Consider the following 22,090-nt stretch of genomic DNA (forward strand, 5'->3'; position numbering starts at 1 on the left):
GACAAAAAGCAAGGGGAAGGGGGTCCCCTTGCCTAAGTCCTCATTTTTCCTTCAACATTTTATGTAGTCTCCATTGACTTTATATTTATAGGTAACTGTAAACACATTCAACATCACCCATCTAATAAACTTGTGAGGCAAGCTCAACTCTCAAAGTATAGCCTCAAGAGCATTCCAATATACAGTGTCGTATGCCTTTTGTTGATCCATTTGCAACACGCACTTTGGAGGCCCACTTCTAGCACTATAGCCCCTTATTAATTCATAGGCTAGAAGTATATGGTCTTGAATGTGTTTCCAAGGCAAAAAAGCAGTTTGACTCTAATTGATAATGTGGTTTAAAACCTTACCCAATCGATTGGTCAAAATCTTAGAGATTATTTTGTAAAAGGTTGTACAGCACGAGATAACTCTCTAGTCCTTCATTCTAGTAGTAGTTGGAGACTTAGAAATGAGAGTTATCATAGTTGTGTTAATAGCATACAACATTCTTTCATGGTCAAAGAAATCTTTCACAACTTTGATGATGTCCTCTCTAATGATAGTCCAAGCAATTTTGAAAAACTTTGCACCATATCCATCATTACCTAGGGCAGTGTTATCACTAATTCCTTTCAAATCTTTAACAATCTCAATTTCAGTCACCTGTTCAGTCAGCATATTACTTTGTTTAGTGGTGACTTGGTTACCATCTCTCATGGTCACTATATTAATGCTCTTCAAGTGATTTACAGCAATTCCTACCAGCTTACCAAATAATTTCATGACTTCTTTTTCCATCTTCTGTTGATTGTTAAGGCAAATACCATCCTCATTGATCAAAGATTCCATTTGAGTACTTATACACTTACTTTTCAATAAAGTGTGGAAGTAGGCATTATTTCCATCACCAAGCCTAAGCCATCAACTTTTGATCTTTTCTTAAGTAGATGTTCTTCTGTATTACTAAAATTCAACATCTCAGTTGTTAGGTTCTTTGTTTTCTTAATTAAGTGGATATTCATATCCTGTCTTGCATCAATTTATGTTGGGCTTCATGTTGTCTTTATTTTGCCTTCAGGATTTGATCTTTAATACCTCTAAAAGGATTTCTTTTCTCCCTTATGATTGGATGTAATCTCTTAAGTTTCTCCCAGAGTTTAACCATATCAGTAGCATGAGCAGGCTGGTTCCAATTAACCTGAACTGCCTACATAAAACCCTATGTGCTGGTAACAATATTTTTGGAATTTACAGTAGTATCTTCTATGTTTGATTTAAAAATTTTCAGCAAGGCAAAGGAGATTGTGGTAGGATACACCAGGCTCCATAATTTTCAGAATAGTTCCAATATTTTGATTGTGCCAAGCCAGATTCCCAAGTACATTGTCAATCCTTGAGTAAATCATGTAATTCATGTGTTTGTTTGACCAAGTAAACTGATCACCAATGCTATCTTTTCAAAACAGTTCAGTTCTTCCTATCATGGAGGTAAGATCCATGAATTAAGCTTCATTAACAAGGTTATCACCAACTTTGTCTTGGACTTAACACACATTATTAAAGTCTCCCATTAAAAATCAAAGGCCTTGTGTTTGCTCATGAATTTTTCCAATGTCATGCCAAAGTTTCCTTCCGCCCTCTAAGTTGTTAGATCCATATATTGCAGTACACCACATTCTATGGGTGCCATTCAGGGCTAATAACTCAAAATGAATACACTGATCAGTATTGAACACCTTTCTATACGAATTGCTTTAATCTTCATCCATTCTTGTCTCTTTCTTGGTGTGGAATAACCAATTCAAAAGCCTTCAACATAATTTTGAAACACATTGGGCATAGCTTTGGTCCCAAAATTGTCAGGTATTTTAGTGAAAAAGTAAGATGTATAGCGAATGTTCTAGTTTTTTCTTCTTTATTCTTCTGTTGCGATATCAATCGTTGGATAGTTTCTATTTTAGCCCCTTTCCGTTTTTCTTGCTCCACGACTTCTTGCCATTCCACATATCTCTCTTCCCCAATATTTTAATCCCACTAATTGTTGAGAATATAGCAAGTGTGATTGTGAGTAGTGTGGAGAACTAACCCGCCTATCACCTTAAGGTTTTAGGTGGATAAGTGATGTGTCTCCACAAAGAAGTGTTATCCAAAGGAAAGTCCCACAAAGTAAAAATGCTCCTCGCTCGACCCTCTCTAATTGTTGTGCCAACCGTAATTATTTTTTAAACTTATTTTGACTAGTTTCTTGAAGAAAAAAAAGTCAAAACTTTGAAATTCTGAATTGTATTGTTTTTGTTTTTTTTAAAAAATTTATTGTGTAATTACCATTTGTAATGATGTTACATCAAGTTACATTTAATCTAGTGTCTATTAAACATTTTTAAAAACCCACTCTTATGCAAAAGATGTGAAACTTTATTCAACCTTGTAAATTTAGAAAAGCCCCCTATGTAACAAACAATTTCAAGCAAAATCTTATACCTTCCGGTTGTAGACACTAGTGAAGATGCACTCACAGTTCAACATGATGACCAAATCATATATTTTCACTCACCAATTTCAATGCATCTTGTTTGATTTTTTGGTCATTAATAGTTTAGTTATACGACAAATGACTAGCCGTACAAAATCAGTTTTGAACCCTGTGATTATTAAAACTAAAACATAATTAAATCAAAGTTAAAATTAAATATTTTTTCATTCAAATAAATGAGTAATATAAAAATAAGGAAAATTTTCAATTCAATCTTCTATATTTTCAAATCAAACCTGCCAAAATACATTATTGAAAAAATCTCTAATAATATATATTTTTTGTCAAAACATAGTATTAGAGAAATTTTTCCAGTAAACCCCTGCAATTAAACATGTTACCATTATTAAAGAAATGCACAATTTCTTCTTGTAAGAAATTTTTATTATCCATTGACATAATAATGAAACTTTTACTCCACAAATTTCTACATCCTTTTGCCAAAGAAGTAAAAATTTCATAAAAAATAACCAAATAACCAATATTTTTAGACCAAAATGTATAAAAATTTATATTTCATTGTTTCTAATCTCTATAAATTGCCAAATATTTCGCGTATATTCAAATTCCTCCCATGTAAAATACAGCCAAACACTCATCTTTGTTCGATTTGTACACAGATTATTAATAATATAATGATATAAAATTCTTCAAGATCTGCCACTGATTAGATTTTCTTCCATTATCCTCGAACTCTCTCTGTGACCTTTTATCCTCATTTTCTTATTTTTTATATCATGCGTTCATATGGTTAAATTTGTTCTATAAATCTTACTCATCCTAACAAATATCTCTTCTACTCCTCTACTCTTAAATCTTGGGTTTACTCACAAACAATTTTGACCTCCCAATAATAATAGTGTCAGTTGCTTGATGAATCTCCTTTCGTTTGAAACCCCAAAAATTCGGACAAGTCCAAATCTTTGTCCTTTTTTTGTCTCTTTTTAGTGGAATAACCACTTCAAAAGCCTTCTCCATACTTTTGAAATGCATTGAGCATAGCTTTGGCTCCAAAATTGTCTGTATTTTCATTGAAAAAGTAAGATGTTGAGCGTTCTAGTTTTTTCTTCTTTATTCTTCTGTTGCGATATCAATTTTTAAGTTTAAGGTTTAAAGTTTAGGGTTTAAATGATTTTTATTTCAACTCTTTTCGATTTCCCTTGTTCTACAACTTTTATACCTTCTAGCCATTCCATGTACCTCTCTCCCCCAATATTTTGATTCTAGTAATTATCTCTTCAAACTTTTTTTACTCAAATATTTGTAATTTCAAAAAGAAAAAAATCAAAACTTTGAGATTCTAAAAAAAACTCTGATTCTATTCATAAATTGTATAGTTTTAGTTTTATTTTTAAAATATTGTGTAAAAATTTAGAGTGAAATTACCATTTGCAATCATGTTTCATAAGTTATATTTAAGGGAAATGTTCTTTCCACTCTTACGGGTATTTCCATACCACCGCGAAAAGTTCATAATGTTTCTAACATTCAGAAATGTATCTCCGGACGCACTTATTTTCACCATTGCTTAGGCCAAATTGAAGTGACACCTCTTTTACATTAAAACTTAATCTGAAGATGCATCTCGGTATGTATTATAAGCGCGTCTAAAGATGCATCTCCGTAAACACAATTTATTCAAAAATCATGTTGGTGATCCGGAGATGCATTTCCAAACGCTTTTCTTTCAAAACCTACACCTGAACCCTTCCCTCTTCCTCCTTTTTCAATTACTAAAAAGTTTTAAAAAAAACATTTCACATCTCCCTCTCCCAAAAGCATTAGTGGAACTCTTTCCCCTCCTATCTAGCATCTCATAACATCGAAGTTTCTCCTTCTCATCAATCAATTTCATTTGGTAAGTTTTTTAAATTTTATTTTCTTTTTATGTTTTAATTTGTAGTTAGTTTTTTAGGATACATTAGTTGTTTTAGGCACTTTAGGTAGTAGTGTAAACGAAATTGATAGGTTAAAACAACATGCAATGAGTTTTTTTTGGAACTGTTATGATAGAAAATGAGTTACTGCCTTAGGAGACCATCGAAGGTTTGTCCGAAGATGCATCTTCGGATTTGCTCTGAACTCTTTTCGGAGATGCACCTTTGGATTGGACTCAGTCAAAAAATTGGGTGACTTTATGGAATTTGTGAATTTCTCCGAACATGTTATTTATATATGTCTCTGTTTATAACGCATGTGCAATGGGTGATGATAACATTGGTCGGATTAGGCTCGGGTGTGTGTGTAAAACTGCGTCGGTACGATGTGAAAGGGCCGCAGTGAGAACCACGAGGCCACAAGTTACTGATAACTCATTTGATGCTACACATACTTTGCATCCTCGACTATCTAGTTCTCATGGACGACTCTCTCAGGTATCCCATACATATGATGTAGCAAAATCTGAGGTTCCTGAGGCCCTTGTTGACCCTGAAGCCCAGGTGGAAGCCGATCCAAATGTCCTTTTAGTGAGTTATCCAGGAGGGCCATTTGACACCTCCTTGCTCTATAATTATGCAGAGCGTTGCTTCTAGGTATTTCTAACAGGTATATTTCTTTCCTTTTGCAATATATATGTTGTCAAGTAATTAAATCCACATTGATGCTTATGTTTTATTTTTACATGAGTGTGGTTGTTTGAAAATGATTAGCCACAACAAGAAGATACTAGAGTTTCCACAACACACTGGTCCTTGGTCCGTTGATGTTACCCGCTATTTCGATCTTACCGGTTAATGTTCTTTTTCATACGTGACCATATACCACGACATACAGACGACTTTGGCAGAGAGGTGGCACTCAGTGATGTCATTTTTCCACCTACCTATAGGCGAGATGACCATCACTTTGGATGACGTTTCATGCCTCATGCATCTTCCCATCATGGGAGATTGTTGGACCACGGGAGAATCGGACGAAAGGAAGGGGTCGATTTGATGGTCACCCTGTTGAGGGCTGACCCTAGTAAAGCGGTGGAGGAGGCAGCTTGCACTAGAGGTGCTCATGCACGATTTAGCTTTTTGGAAAAGCTTTATAAAGAACATGTGACTGACGCTTTGGATGTCGTTGGTGATTATGTGTGGGTTGAGTACCATTGGTGTTGCGCATTGAGGTGTTACATCTTGTTCTTGGTTGGCACGTCCATGTTTGTGGATAAAAGTTTAACATATGTCGATGGGTTTATCTCAAGTACTTCACATGCCTGAGTGTGATTCAAGAGTCCAAGTGAAGAACTGCCTATTTAGTCTACCTATACTCGAAACGGTGCGAGAGTTATCTTTAGAAGACAAAGCAGATGACAGGATGTAGCTAGGGGTGGAAATAGGTCAGGCCGATAATGGGGGCCTACAGGCCTAGGCTTTTAAACCTATCAGACCTAGGCTTTTTTATAAGTCTATTTAGTTAAAAAAGACTAGGCCTCATACCCCAAAAAAAGCCTTTTAAACCTATCAGACCGACCTATTTAAATAAATATAAATAATTTTTTTATTATCATTATGTTATGTTTTGTACTTTGAATTAAAATACATAAATAAAACTTGTTTATTTTGAAGAACTTGTGAAAATAAGATGAAAACACCAGATGAACATTGTTTTCATAAGTTTTCTTAAGCAAATAGTCTCCCAGAACTTATGCTAATAGGTAAATTAAAATAAGTCAATGCAAACAAATTTTTAGTCTTTTGGTCTTTTAAATAGTGAGTCTATTTAAACATTATTTTAATTGCTTATTTACATATGTCTAGAACAAATAGACTTTTAGGTAGGCTAACAGAATAACCAGACATTCGAAAAGGCCAAACTCAAACCTAAAAACAAGTTTACGACATATTACAAGTCAGGCTTAGGCTGTGATTTTTTTGACAGACCAGGATTAAGCTTGACAAAGTCTAACTCGTCCTGGCCTATTTTCACCCCTAAATGTAACATGTTGCTTAAGATAATTTCTTGTTATTAATATTTTCATAATAGAAAATGCTTATTGTTAAGAAAATGTGAAAACAAGAAAGACAAGAATAATCTCAACCATTCATTATCACCACCACCCCATGATCTCAATTAAATAAAAAATTAAATTTAAAATAAATTTAAAATTATACTCTAAAATAATGACATGTGTACATTTTTACATTTCTTCGTACTAAATAGTAGTACTCAATTACCATTAACATCATGTTACGTAAGTTATATTTAATCTAGCGTGTATTAAACATTTTTAAAACCCTACTCTTATGCAAAAGATGCGAAACTTTATTCATCCTTGTAAATTTTGAAAAGTCCTCTATGTAACAAATAATTTCAAGCAAAATCTTAGACCTTCTGATTGTACATTCAAGTGAAGATGCATTATTGCACTCACAATTCAACATAATGACCAAATCATCTATTTTCACTCACCAATCTCAATGCATCTTGTTTGATTTTTTGTCATTAAGAGTTATACGACAAATGACTAGCCGTACAAAATCAGTTTTGAACCCTGTGATTATTAAAACTAAAACATAATTAAATCAAAGTTAAAATTAAATATTTTTTCATTCTAATAAATAATATAAAAAATATGGCAGTTTTTCAAATTATTGAAAAGATCTCTCCAATAATATAATTTTTTTTGTCAAAACATACTATTAGAGAAATTCTTCCAGTAAACCCCTGCAATTAAACATGTTTCCATTATTAAAGAAATGCACAATTTCTTCTTGTAAGAAATTTTTATTATACCATTAGCAAAATAATGAAACTTTTACTCCACAAAGAAATAAATTTCATAAAAAATAACTAAATAACCAATATTTTTAGACCAAAATCTATAAAAATTTATATTCCATTGTTTCTAATCTCTATAAATTGCCAAATATTTGGCGTATATTCAAATCCTTCCCCATGCAAAATACAGCCAACCACTCATCCTTGCTCAACTTGTACACAGAATCTCCTCTCCAGAATCTCCTTCAACTAGATTCCAAAAAAAAGGAAAAAGAAAATCAAAAGTTGATAGTTTAATGAACAATCAAAAAATTTGAAATCTATATCAATATTGGAAAGAATAATAGTAGATGAAAATAGTATGAATACTAATAATGATATAGAAATCCATAGAATTATCAGTGGTTCTCATTCAAAGCTTACTTTAAACAAGAACTTTGAAATTTAACTTGAATAAAAACAATAAAAATAGAGTGACGGTTTGTAAAACGGCGAAAAATTACGGCGGTTCATTGTGATTCTGACAAACTCGCCATGATACCAAATATGCACTTGATTTTCATTTTTCATTTTGTTTCAATCAATCAGTAAAAATCATCAATCCTAACATCAGTATTGCGGATAGCGGAAAATAGAGGATTGTTAAAATTCCGCTATGCAATAGCGGTATGGCACCGCTATAGCGGTTATTTAACAACATTTAGTATTCTTACTATTTCATATACCAATTTCGGTTTCATAATGATGTGTGATTAGCTACTAAGTAAAGATAAACATAATATAAAAGGATGTTAAGATATATGAATACCTTCTAAATCGGCAAAATCTCAAAGTCGTCACGCTTAGAGCAACTTCGAAAATATGCAGTTATATGGTCAAAGTTGTTGATGAAGATTTTGTATGTTGATCCGACTCGTAAATTCACGGATTTCCATTCATTAAAAGGTGAACATTCTTCCTTTGGAATGATGACGGTAGTCCCACATGAAACCTGGAAACAAATGGGTTAGAAAGGAAACAATATCGCGTTAAGGCGAACAAATTATGTTTTGCGAGAAACAATTCAAAACAGAAACAAACACGAAATTTATTTTATACCATAGCGGTAGAGAAGGAGAGTTCGGCATCGTGATGTTCCCGAACCATATTGATCACACCATGTGGAGACTTTTCTCCCGGCCTCTGATGAGGTTCTTTCAATTGATAATTTGGTTCGCGGATATCAATGATCAAGGCATCGACAGAGGGCATACTAAACTCAAAGAAGGCGCAAGAAGAAGCATATAAGTAGCTGAAATTGATTAGCTTTGGTGCAGAAACAACGAGTTTACATTTGAATCGGGTGCACGACATAGTCATGTTATTGAGTTGGGGCGCAGATATCACGAAATCCTTAGGGACCAAGTCCGACTTAAAGCAAATTTCTCTCAAGTGCAGATTCTTCAAATTGACGCAATTTTCAAATGGATTCAGAGATTCGTTTTCTGTGCAACACAGAGTCAAGTTGCTTAGATTCAAAGTCGTTAATGTTGCGAAACCGAAAAGATTTGCTAAACTAGCAAACGAATTTGAAATATCCGTTGTATCCATCGTAAAATGTTCCAGATGCAACAGCTTTTTCGCCGGTATGCAAATTACGGGCCATTCCGGTTTTGTAGGATGACAATCTTTTAACTCAAGCCTTTTCAAGGTTTTGCACCTCAACAACGACAAAGGAATGTCAACGGGCGGGCTGCCAACGGCTTTTGCCCGAAGATTGACTATAATTTCTTCAACGCCATGTGACGTCGCGTGATCAATGACCTTATTAAAAAGGTTTTGATCCGTCGCATATTCCACTCCAGCACGGCAATACGTAAGAACTTTCACAACAGATGAATCTCGGCGGAAAAGCACCCACATAACGAACTTCTTGAAATCAGCCAACCGTGCAAACGATTTACTATTGAAATTCAAACACGGAATTGAAGTCCAAAGATTCGTCCACCTTTTCGACAAAACACACGTCCGGACAGCATCCTTCGTTTCCATAAACGACAAAATATGAAGAACAACACAATCAGGCATTTCATCAAACTTGTCTCCGCTCTCCACCGCCTCATTATTAACCTTCTCTCGAGGCGCTGAATCCAACAAACGCGGCTTCAACTTCTTCGCAATGCGACCAGATCCCCGAAAATAAGTCTCTGTCATACCACCTCCACAACAGCATTCAATTGAATCAATCAAGTAAGTCTTGATTCAGCAGCAATACAATACAACTCTTAATTCCAATCTGATAAAACAAAACAAAACAAAACCAAATACATTAATATCACAACTAAAAAATTTCCCTAGAACAATCAATAAGAGAAACTGAAAATCAACATAATAACCTCAGAAAATTGAAGCATGAAAATTGAGACAAAGACACTAATATTCATCATTCATTCATTCATTCACTATCTTTAACTTCCATTCATCTCTAACAAAGTTTAAGAATGAAAAATTCTCCCTAAAGTTAATACATAAAAACAAAATTTCATTCAAAAAAGCAAACAACTAAGTCCACAAATTCATAGAAAAAAACAAAATCTCATTCAAAAAAGTAAAAAACAGCTAGCAATAAAGTAGATGATAAGAATCAGAAACGAAAACTTTACCATTCGAATGAAAAACACGAAGCATACACGGAACAAAAAGATAAAGAAAAAATGAAATGAGCAATGAAGAATTGAATAGTACTACCATGGATGGAAGGTGGAGGAGAGAGAAAGAGAAAGAGGTTTGTTGGAGAAGCAGCAGGTGGTGTGGTGGTGGTGGTGAAGTTGGAAAGAAAACAATAACGAAAGCGGCGACCGTGTGTGTGTCTCTCTCGCTCTAAGTGTCTGTCTTTGTTTGTTTGTTTGTTTCTCTCTCTTGAAATGAATTTCGGGAAATGGAAATTTTGGAATTGGAAACGAAACAAATTCGGACAATCCTCCACAATTCACTCTTTCTGGACTTTTTTTCTTTCTTTGAAAAATATCTTTTTTTTTTTATTTTAATTATTGGTTTGGAAGATGATGTAATTTTTGATTCAATTCAAATGGAAAAAAGTTTTTTGTAAACTATTTTTTCATTTTAATTTATAAAAAAAGTTAAAATATAATATTTTTCTTTATATCCATTATTCTTTTAAAATATGTATAATATTTATCTTATTTCTTAAATATATATTTTTATTAATATTAGTAATTTTTTAAAATGAGAATATCACAAGAACTAAACAAAATTAATGATAATTTTGAATTTATTATTATAGGTGTTTTTAATTTAAGTCGTTTTAGTATTTCTACTCGTAATAAGAAATATGATTATTATAATATAAAAATGAAAATTATGGAAGATTTTATGAAATTATTTTCTTAATAATTTGAGGATGTAATAATAAAATTATCTTTAATAATTTATTAGTAATGTAAAACAACTCATAATTTTTTATTTTTTAAAGCAACTTATAATAAAAATATAATTTATATCTTTTCAGGATTATTTGTTGTTAATTGCAAAAAAAAAGATGTAAAATAAATATTTTGTAGAAATATATTTGTATAAAAATAATAATATATTTAAAAATTCAAATAAAATCTTATAAATATAAAATAATAAAACTTCAAAAAAAAGTTATAAGAAAAAAATGAGATAGTAATAATTATATATAAATTATGCATCATTTTTTCTTCAAAATAAATAAATTTTGAACACACCAAACACTCAATTTTTTTTAAAAAAAGGATATATATGTAAAAAATGTTAAAAGGTATCGGAAAGAGAATTTTTTTCATTTATCATAAAAATCATATTTCTTTTCATTTATATTTAGAATTGGAAATGGGATATAATTTTTTTTTGTTATTGACATTAAAATAAGTTTTTTTTACTGATGACAATCTTGATAAAAATTTATTTAAAATATTAAAGTTATTTCTAACATATTTGATATAAATTAAAAGAATGACTTTAACATTTGGTATTAATATTAAATATTTGAATATAAAAAAATTCATATTTTTCTTATGAAAAAATTTAACATAATTTTTATAAAAATTGTTCAAAATAACTTTTCATTTTAAGTAATTTAAAAAATATATATATATATATATATATATATATATATATATATATATATATATATATATATATATATATATATATATATATATATATATATATATATATATATATTCATTTAAAAAATAGCAAAAAATTTATAATTAAAATCATTAATTGATTACAATTTTGATTTCTCTATTTTACTTATTTGCGAAATTGGTCTATCTATTTTAAAATTAAACAATTTTGGTCTCCTCACATTTATAAATAATTAATTTTTTTTAAAACATGAAAAATCATTCTATATAAATCTATGGTGAACATTTATAAATAAAAATATAAGTTATGGATTAATTTTATAAATTTGATAAAATTGAGGACGAAAATTGTAATTTTGCTTACAATAAACTTTTTATTTGAAGCATTCAGCAAAATTTAAACAAAAATTTATTTGAAGCATTCACTCATTTTGAATCAATGTTTTACAAATCTCATCGGTCATCAAATTAATAAGAGTATTGAATTAGACATTGAACTGCTCAGCTTTGCAAGTAGAATTCAATTCATTCAAAGTGTGCTTTTCTCAACAAGCAACTACTGGATCCAGAGCCTACCTATGCATAAACAAGTCATAAGGAACATCGAAGCCATTTGTAGATTTTATCTTTGGGCAGGGACAAAAATAATAACAAGAAAATCTCATGTTTCATGGCAGAAAGTTTACACTCCTATAAAGAAAGGAGGACTCAACATCATTGATCTCCATGAGTGGAACAAGATATGCTTAACAAAAAATTTGTGGGACTTGAATGGTAAGGCTGATAGCCTTTGGATAAGGTGGATCAATGCTTACTACATAAAATGGCGGAGCATCATGGAGGTTCCAGTCAAACAATATGCATCTTGGGTGATGAAGAGTATTTTGAAAATCAGAACTGTTGTATCTCAAATGCAAGCTTGGCAACATAACCTTCAGCGGAAAAAGTACAGTTCAAGAAGCATGTACTTGAATTTGAAGGACCCAGTGTAGGATGTCTCTTGGAGGAAAGTTATGTTTAGTAATCTTGCTAGACCTAAAGTCGTACACACTTTATGGAGAGCATGCCACAATAACTTACCAACCAAGGAAAGATTGCAGAGATTTGGCATGATTGATAAAGGTGAATGTATTTTCTACAGTGCAAGTGAGACACTAGATCATCTATTTTTTGACTGTCCAGGTTTGAGACCTATATGGGAGGGAGTTTTGCATTGGCTACAATTGGCGCACAACCCTCAACAATGGAATGAGGAATTGCTTTGGTTCATCAATGCTTGTAAGAAAAAAGGTTGGAAGTAGAGAATTATGCAAAGTGCTTTTACTGAAACTCTGCACGAGTGTTGGAGGTAGAGTTGTCAATATGGGCTTCGGGCTTTTTAGGGCCGGGCCTAAAAAACCCATTTTTAAATGGGCTCTAATTTTACTACCCAGGCCCGGCCCTGTCTGGACTGCGGGCTACCCGGCCCTAAATGGGCTTCGGCCCTAAACGGACCCATTTCTATAAAAAAATAAAATTTTCTCCTTATTTTTGTAAGTAACCATATAATTGCATGCAAGAATACATTATATATATATATATATATATATATATATATATATATATATATATATATATATATATATATATATTAAATTTTATATTCAAAATTATAATTTCTAAATAATCCATATAAGTTAATAATTAAAATGTAAAACAACACATTAATTTAATTTAAACTATCCAAAATACATCACAAATCATATAATGTAGCACAAATAATTAAATAACTCGTTCCAACAAATTTAAAGTTATAAATATTCATGACAATTATAATTTTATGATAATTATAACAAGAAAATGTTATAAATTTTTATAATAATTATAATTAGGAAAGGATAAATTTTAATTATATTAAAAATATTTAATTTTTTCGGGCCGGTGGGCTACCCATGGCCCATATTTTTTAGGGCTTTTTAGGGCCGGGCTAAAAAAGGCCCGGATGTAAATGGGCTCGAAAAATGAGGCCCAGGCCCTAAAATTTTTCGGGCCAAATGGGCCGGCCCATGGGCTTCAGCCCATTTTGACAGCTCTAGTTGGAGGTATATGAGCATCATCTGCTTTGGGGAAAATATGAGCCAGCAACAAAGCATTTCCAACATCATAGATGTTGTAGTGTATAGATGTTGGGACAGTAGAAATACTAGGCCTTATGTGAGTAGACTTATGTTACCTTGATCTAGGTGTGTTGGTCTGTTGGTATCAGTTGATTTGTTGGATCATAATTGATCACTGGATCACTGATCGAGCCACGTGCATGACTAAACTAAATTAAACTAAATAATTTGGTTGAATAAATCAATTTCTATAACAAAACTATATAGTTATTAAACCGATTGAGCAAGACGAATCAATCTCTTAAAAAAAATTAGAACACCTTCAAAATTTTAAATTTCAAAATATCATAATTTCACAAATTTATTATTTAAATTCAAATTCTAATCATAATCATCACACTTAATAAATAATACAAAATATAAATTCAAATAAATTTTGAACAAATCTAATTTTAATAACCATTTAACTCGTCGGTTTTTCAAAACCTCCGCCTCACCAATTTTTATCGATTTTAGTCAATTATAACCGATTTCATTGGTTCAATAATTTATTCGACGCAACAATCAAATTAGACCGGTGATCCTTTTGGTTTCCGATTCGACCGGTTCGGTCTTTTTTAAAATAATAATTTGAAGAAAAATTAATTAATTGAGGTATAAGAGGAATTTTTATGATTGAATATAATAAATTTTTAACAATTAAGCTATGTTTGGGAAGACACATTTTTGAGCTTATAACTTATAAGTTCATATGACAATTTAAATTTGTTTGATAATGAATTTTTCATCAAGAGCTTATAGTTTATTTTACTAACTTAGAACTTATTTTTCATATGTTATTTCAAATAGCGTTTTAGGTTATGCATTCTTATTTTTTCTCTTTTTTATCCTTATTATTTTAACACAAAGTCCCTTTTATCTCTTATATTTTATTTAAAATTAAATTAAATAGTTATGTATTAAATATCTTTTATGTTATTTTACATTTATAAGTTAGTTGAACCGTTAATTTTACCAAACACTTCAATTAGCTTATTAACTATTCGTCTCAACCATCAGTTATAAGCTATAAATTATCAGTCATCAGTCATAAATTATAAGTTATAAGCTAATTTATCAATCAACATTATATTTACCGAACAGACTCCTAATATTTTTAAACATTTTTTTTAAGAAATGAAAAAATCAATAAAAAAATTATTTTAAATAAAATTATGGATAATGTCTCCAAATTTACAATATTCACACATTATACTATTAATCATTTGAAATATACATGACTTTGGAGGTAGTAATATTATATATAATTATTTTATTAGTAAAATATTCTTAATGATCATTTACAATTGTATTCAAATGAATTTGAATTTCATCTTTTAAATTTCAAATTCAAACTATCAACACTAAATTGATACATGAATTATATAGATATTTAATATAATAATACTTTGGTACTTTCTTTATTTCTAAGTGTATGTGCATGCATAGAAAACAAAATAATTAAATATTATATTATTAAATATTAATTTTTTTGTTAGATAATTTCACATACTTGGTACTCTGACATACCTCATAAAGAGTGTTGAATTTATAATAGGATAATATTTAGATAAAAAAATTTAGGTGTACGAATTGTACTAATTTACAATGAAAATATGATATGTGTATAATTTTCTTCTTTTTTATACATATGCATATTTTCACTCCTTAAATTATGTTAAACCACACTTATCATATTCTCTTTTATAATATTACTTTATCATGAAATAATTATTACTATTTTTAAAATATTAATGAAATATTAACCATTCTTATTATAAGAATATATCTATATTTATTTTTATTTTAATTTAACTAGATATTATAGTAATTATAATTAATAAAGATTTTTAAGTAATACAAATTATATTACCATTTACCTTATGTAAAAAAAATAAGAACTTTTTTTCATTATTTCATAAATATAAATAAATTATTGTCGTCACAAGTTGGGTATAATCTAGGGATAATAAAAAAAAAGTATTCGTGGATAAAACCTGTCACGAGTACAAGGCGAGTAGCTTAATAGATATTCACAGATAAAATAAATATTTAATTATAAATATCTGTTTTTTTAATTGATATAAATATGAGTTTAATGATACTCGTGCCTGGGAATATTGTATTCGTTAACAAATTATAAACATTATTTAAATATTATTATTTTATTATATTTTTCTGTTCATCTTGTAAAAAATTACTCTCTTTTATTAAGTTTCTTTGTAGAAATCTTTTTACTTTCCATATAAATTTTATTTGTTTGGTCATTTCATATTTAAATTTTTTCTATTCTCTAAACCTTACTTTAACAATTTCACTGTCCAACAAATCAGTATCATCATTCCTTTTAAGTAGGGGTGGCAAACGAGCATACTCATCCTGTTTAGGCATGTCCCGCAAATGTCCGCAAAAAATAGGGTGGGGCGGGTCGGACATACTTGAGGTTGCAGGCCTAAAATCTACGTCCATCCCGCCAAAAAGTGAGGACGGGGCCGGGAAAGCCCGTGGACGCTGCATCTTTTAAGCCTAAAAACACAAAAAATTATGTAAATTATTGTGCCCGCAAAAGCCCGTGAAGATAACAGGGCGGAACGGGCGGACACATTAGAAAGTGAGGGTCTAAATCTTTGGTCTGCCCCGCACTAAAGTGAGGGAAAAACGGGCATGCCCAACGACCCGGGCCCGTTTTGCCACCCCTACTTTTAACTAGTGCTTCTCTTCCCATTCCTCTATTGTATGAATATTATGTTTGGATTTATTGTGTTTTGGTGAAAAAGAAGGAAATTAATGTGATGAAATTTTGTTGTTAAAATATTATGGATGTTTTGTGATAATAATCCTTTATTTAAAAAAAGTTGAAAATATATATTTTTTAAATGTTATCCATGAATATATGTAAATATTCGCAAATACCTTAAAACTAGCCGATTTTTCATATAGTAGATACCAACACTAATATGAGATAAATATGGATGTCATATTTATCCAATAGAGAAGACATGGATATCATACTATCCATCCCAATGAATATTAATTTACATCCCTAGTATATCCTGTTGGATAAATAAATCCAGCGTCACCCTTAGGGATTCGAATGGGCTTAACATCCCAACCCATGGCGCCTAGAGAGAGCTTACAAACCTCGCTTTAGGTGCAGCCCCTGAGGGCTCATACTATAAGGAAATAAAGTTGCGCCCTCACTAACAGCAATTGCTTTTAGCGCAGTGGTAAGCGCTTGATCCTACAAGTGGTATCAGAGCATGGTCATGGGTTCGAATCCCCCCGGCTGACACTGGGGGGGAGATTGTTGGATAAATAAATCCAGCGTCACCCTTAGGGATTCGAATGGGCTTAACATCCCAACCCATGGCGCCTAGAGAGAGCTTACAAACCTCGCTTTAGGTGCAGCCCCTGAGGGCTCATACTATAAGGAAATAAAGTTGCGCCCTCACTAACAGCAATTGCTTTTAGCGCAGTGGTAAGCGCTTGATCCTACATATCCAACTAAAATACTTTTCATGAAATAAGGGAAAGGGAGTTACTTTTATATATAATTATTATTTTATTTGTTTTAAATATAATCATGCATTTGGTAATAAAAATATTCTATATAGACTCATTTTTAAATTTCTAAATACATTTATCGTTTGATTTTAAATAAATCTTTAATTAAATATTAATAAGTATTTTTTTAATATGAGAACCCAAAAATGTATCCACAAACAAAGAATATTTTAGGTATAGTCATACATAAATTGGACATGTCATCCCATTCCATGAGGGACTGATTGGTACCGCTGCAAACAATCTCAAACACGTGGATATCGAAGCTCTTAGAAGAGGTAGCCAACTACAGGAGAAAAACAAACAAGGACTTGCCAAATGGGTAACTGCATAGGAAGTGTGGCAAGCTCTCAACAACATTAGAGAAACGAAAGCCTCGGGCATTGATGGTTTCAACTCTAAATTTTTCAAGTCGGCTTGGAAAATCATCAAGAAGGATTTTGTGGTAGGCATCTTCGAATTCTTTGAGAACGACTACCTGTGAACTGCTCTTTAGTAACATTGATCCCTAAAAGCCATGAAGCAAACTCTAGGAAGGATATGAGACCGACTGCGTGCTGCACCACAATCTATAAGGTTATCTCAAAAACATTGACAAGAAGACTTAGCAAAGTTATTGGAGAAGTGATTGGCAGTAGCCAATCCGCATTCATACATGGCAGAGTCATCAAGATAATATTCTCATGGCACATGAGTTACTTAGAGGGTATGGGCGTAAACATATTTCTCCTCGATGTGTCATTCAAGTGGACATCTGAAAGCTTACGATACGGTCGAATGGCCTACGTTAGAAACTATTATGCATGAACTGAACTTTCCTGGCAAATTCATATATTGGATTATGCTTTGTGTGCGTTTTGTTTCGTACAAGTATTCTATCAACGACCAAGTTACAAATTTACTAAAGGGGGATTCTGTTTCCCGTATGCTATGTGTACTCATTATAGAGTATCTCCATAGATGTCTAGGGAAAGTGCAGCAGCAACCCAACTTTAACTTCCATCCTCGGTGTGAGCGTCTCCAAATTACAAAAAATCACGTTTACCGACGATCTGATCTTATTTTCAAGAGGAGATACAAAGTTTATTGAGATCATGATAGAGGTGTTCCAAGGATTCTCAAAGGCTATTGGGATTTATGTGCACCCAGGGAAATGCAAATTGTATTTTGGTGGTGTGTCACCATACATTAGGCATGAAATTGTTGGAATCAGTGGCTTTACAGAAGGATGCCTGCCATTTAAATATTTGGGCGTGCCGCTGTCGAGTAGGAAGCTCACTATTAATCAGTGCAGACCTCTTGTGGAAAAAATTATCGTGAAGATTAAACACTAAAAATCAAGTTTGTTGAGTTATGCGGGTAGGTGCCAACTAATTTGTAGTATCTTATTTTCTATTACAAATTATTGGATGCAGGTTCTTCCCATTCCTCAAAAAGTAACGAAAGAAATCGACGCTATTTACATAAGATACCTTTGGAGTGGGACTGATATTATTAGCAGGGAAGCTCTCATTGCTTGGGAAAAGGTGGGTGAGCCAAGGAATTCTTGTGGGCTGAACATAACATTGCTGCGGATGTCGAATAAGGCCACGATTGGGAAATTATTATGGAATATTCATATGAAGGTGGATAGGTTGTGGATTCAATGGTTGGATATGTACTTCTTGAAAGGAGTAGACATAATGCAATGGCAAGTGACTACTACTAGTTCTTGGAATTTGAAACATATGGAAGGACATACTTGGTTGGTTGCAAATTACAAGATATCAAGTGAATTTGAATAGAGAGGTAATTTGGCTAACCACAGAGATAAGGAAAAAAGGGTGGAAAACCAAATTCTAAAGTTGGCCTTGGCGGAGATGATCTATGAGATTTGGAAAGCTAGAAATGAGAAAATATTCTCTCAAAAAAATGTGGAACACGGATGCAAATAGTTAATTATACAAAATATTAAACTTAGATGTAAGTTGTATAATAAACTAGGCACACATGTTAGAAACCTTGATTAGTTTCGTTTTGCTTGATTTTGCTGGATCCTAGCGATCAGATGTACTTCACGATTTTGGTTAATAAACTTTCTTGATTCCTAAAATAAATTGGACATGTAGTTGCTTTATAACTATTCTAGACGAATTTATTCAAAGTTAAATATCATGAGCGCTCTCCTAAGATTTAGAGGTGGAAAAAGTGAAGGCAACAAAGAATATGAAGATTTGAATGAAATAATCACACAAAAGGTAAAATGGAGCGATCAACACTTGACCAAAGAGACATACCTCTCGCAAGAAAACCTTAATGAGGTCAATATGCATAAGTAAGATTGAAGGATTATATCATTCAAATATATAATTTTAGGTTAGGAAAGAACTGTTAGAGCACAAGGTGATGAAAGAAAGCAAAAGGAACAGTATACTGTTTGTAAATGACGGCTACAAAGTTGTGAAATTGATTAGGTTTAAATGACAACTACTAATAGTCTATTTATAAACAGAAAAACAAGGGTTTCCACGTAGGCCCTAACAAAAGTAAACTTAATAACTAAGTAAACAAAAATAAACTAGAACCTAATAGCTAAGCATAACAAACACAAACTCCAGGAGCTAAACACACTTTTCGAATAGTCACCTCATAAGCTTCTGTTTCTGAGTAACACTACTTCTGAGTAATAACCTCAGTAGTTTCTGACTCTAACAACAGCTTCTGAATATGAATTACTTCCAACAAGAATTAAGAGTGAATAAAAAAGTATGAGTCAATATAAGATGAAGATGATGATAAAGAGGGAAAACTGATGTTAGGATTTTTTTAGAAGTGGGTCTCACAAAATCACTTATTATTGTATTTTCAATCAAAGGGAAGTATTATAAGGTTAAAAATAAGGGGTTGAATCTCGTTTATCTCAAATGAGGCCAATTCGACTATTATAGATGAGGATGCATAAAAAAGTGGACATTGAAAGGGTCAATAAAGACAGAGAGGAAAGGAATGAAGGAATTGAGACTACTAATAACAGAATAATGATGATACTAGGGGACTTTTAATGATGGTTAAAAAGTAGAGTGGCAAATGAAGCTTCAACAAAACAAGAAACATTAACCGCGTGCCTTCAATGAGATCGAGGTATGCATCATTGAGTTATGATAATATTGATTTGGAAGGAGATAACATTACTGATAAAATTAGCGATGATAATAATGAGGTTGCAATATATTGAAATAAAAAATTTACTATTTTTTAAAAAACGAAGCTGACATTAATGAGAAATTCAACGCGTGATGGAATTAATTTGGTAGATCGTATCAACCTTTGTAATATGCTAGGCCTTGGTTAGGTTGGGTCTAGGTTTACACCTTGGAGTACAATTTTCCATAAAGGAGACAAAATTTATTAGAAACTAGATTGTGTTATGTGTAATGATATTTAGGGACTACAATTTCAAAAGGCTTATGTGAAGGTTTAAGAATACATGATTGGTGGAAGACACTTTTGATGCGTTGTTTCTAAGTGTTTGGAGTGCATAATCTGAAGCTTGTTGCAAGCGAGTTGCCAGAACTTTTCTTCTTCCTTAATTTCCCTTTTGCATAATTATTTCCAAATTTTATAACCTCTTTTTTCATTTTATTACAGGTATATTTATAGAGGTTTCTCAGCTGCATAATGTCTCTGTATTTGCATCTTTGGCTTGTACAATTATCCATTAAATTAAGCCCAAAGAATAAATTATATTCCTTTGTGTTGTACTATGATATTGCATTGCACATGAGGGACAACATGACACTATGGAAGCACTAGCAGCAGTGCCAGAGCAGCAACAGACCTTGACAGCTTTTCAAAATTTATCTTGTAGCACTTCATCCGTATCCATTCCCTTTCTCTAGCTCAACCATATTTTTTCTTAAATCTTTGTCACGGTAGCATTAACGCTTATGTTTATGACCCATACCAGCATCTTCTAGCTTGAGGTCAGCTAGATGGAGTACAAGGATTCTAGACATGATAAAGTTTGTCACAAGAGCCACTTCAAAACAAGCACGAAACACATGAAATTGACAAAAGATAACACCTATTATGCTCTATTGTAAATTAATAAAGAAACTAAAGTAACATAAAACATAAATAAATGACATTGCTCAAGGTCTAATCTACCCTAAAATTCAAGTATAAAAGGCCTAAATATCTCACACAAATTTAGTTATTTCACCCCCAAACTTGAATCATTACATGTTCTCAAGTGATGTGACAAATAACATTAGAAATAAATTATAACTATACAAATTCTTTAAATGAGAAATAGATTTCTTACGATCATAACTTTTCTCAAAGGACTGTATCTAATTACTGGCACAACTCAGTCTTTTATCATATTTCAACATATTTAGTGTGTGTGACTCATGATGCCATCTGTCATGTTAAAAGTCTTATTTGAAGAAAATTAGTCTAAATCCTAGCTTGGCTGCTCTATCATATGGTCCAAGGTTTCACTTTTTAATTTTAGCACAGAGGATTAATAAGCTTAATTGTTCAGATGCTTTTTAGTTCTTTTTGAACTCGGAGTTCTTTTTTCATTCTCTAGAACTTTCATGTTAGAACTTTTGGCAAATTAAAGCTCTAATATGCACTTTTGGCATATGCACCAAGGTGTTTGACGAAATGACTCCGGGTAAATGCCTTGTTTTTGTCCAAGTTGCCAAGTCTATATCTCTTGATTCATGGCACCAATGAAGTTGATTCTTTTTGCATCATGTTCATCATAATAAGAAGCTCATTTGGATCAAATTAATTCAAGAAACGCACGAGCCAATTTTGAGCAGCCCTAATTCAAAGTTGTGTACTCAAAGGGGTCAAAAACTTGGAAATTTTTCTAAGTATGGAAGCAGATGTTTTTACCAACTTTGAGGACTTGTAATTTTGTGCTCAAATGTCCAAATGCAATCTTTCCAATAACATTATAAATCTTGCAAACTCCTCTTTCCAAGGCTACCAAGATTATGCCATAAAGGTCCCTACATTGCTTGCCCCATTGATTTGAAGTTGGTACCTTGACTCTGAAGTAAACT

The 22,090-nt window shown here is 31.9% G+C and overlaps 2 protein-coding genes across 3 annotated transcripts; one reads left to right on the top strand and one right to left on the bottom strand.

Moving 5' to 3' along the window:
• Positions 1–7,257: 7,257 nt before the first annotated feature.
• On the bottom strand, positions 7,258–10,177 carry LOC131621776 (putative F-box/FBD/LRR-repeat protein At1g78840). Of its 2 annotated transcripts, none has more exons than XM_058892821.1 (4): positions 9,865–10,177; positions 8,321–9,497; positions 8,031–8,213; positions 7,258–7,471 (listed from the first exon to the last, which is right to left on the bottom strand). In XM_058892821.1, the coding sequence occupies exons 2-3, from the start codon at positions 9,413–9,415 to the stop codon at positions 8,034–8,036; spliced, it is 1,275 nt and encodes a 424-aa protein (XP_058748804.1). In that variant the 5' UTR covers positions 9,416–9,497; positions 9,865–10,177; the 3' UTR covers positions 7,258–7,471; positions 8,031–8,033. The 2 variants fall into 2 exon arrangements, with proteins under 2 accessions (XP_058748804.1, XP_058748803.1); XM_058892820.1 differs by having other exon boundaries at positions 9,950–10,176.
• Positions 10,178–18,127: 7,950 nt separating this feature from the next.
• On the top strand, positions 18,128–18,817 carry LOC131621819 (uncharacterized). The gene is made up of 2 exons (XM_058892855.1): positions 18,128–18,349; positions 18,449–18,817. Exons 1-2 carry the CDS (start codon positions 18,128–18,130, stop codon positions 18,815–18,817), a joined length of 591 nt encoding a protein of 196 aa, XP_058748838.1.
• The last annotated feature ends 3,273 nt before the right edge of the window (positions 18,818–22,090 follow it).

The sequence above is a fragment of the Vicia villosa genome, unplaced genomic scaffold (assembly GCF_029867415.1).
Source record: "Vicia villosa cultivar HV-30 ecotype Madison, WI unplaced genomic scaffold, Vvil1.0 ctg.000011F_1_1, whole genome shotgun sequence".
NCBI lineage: Eukaryota > Viridiplantae > Streptophyta > Magnoliopsida > Fabales > Fabaceae > Vicia > Vicia villosa.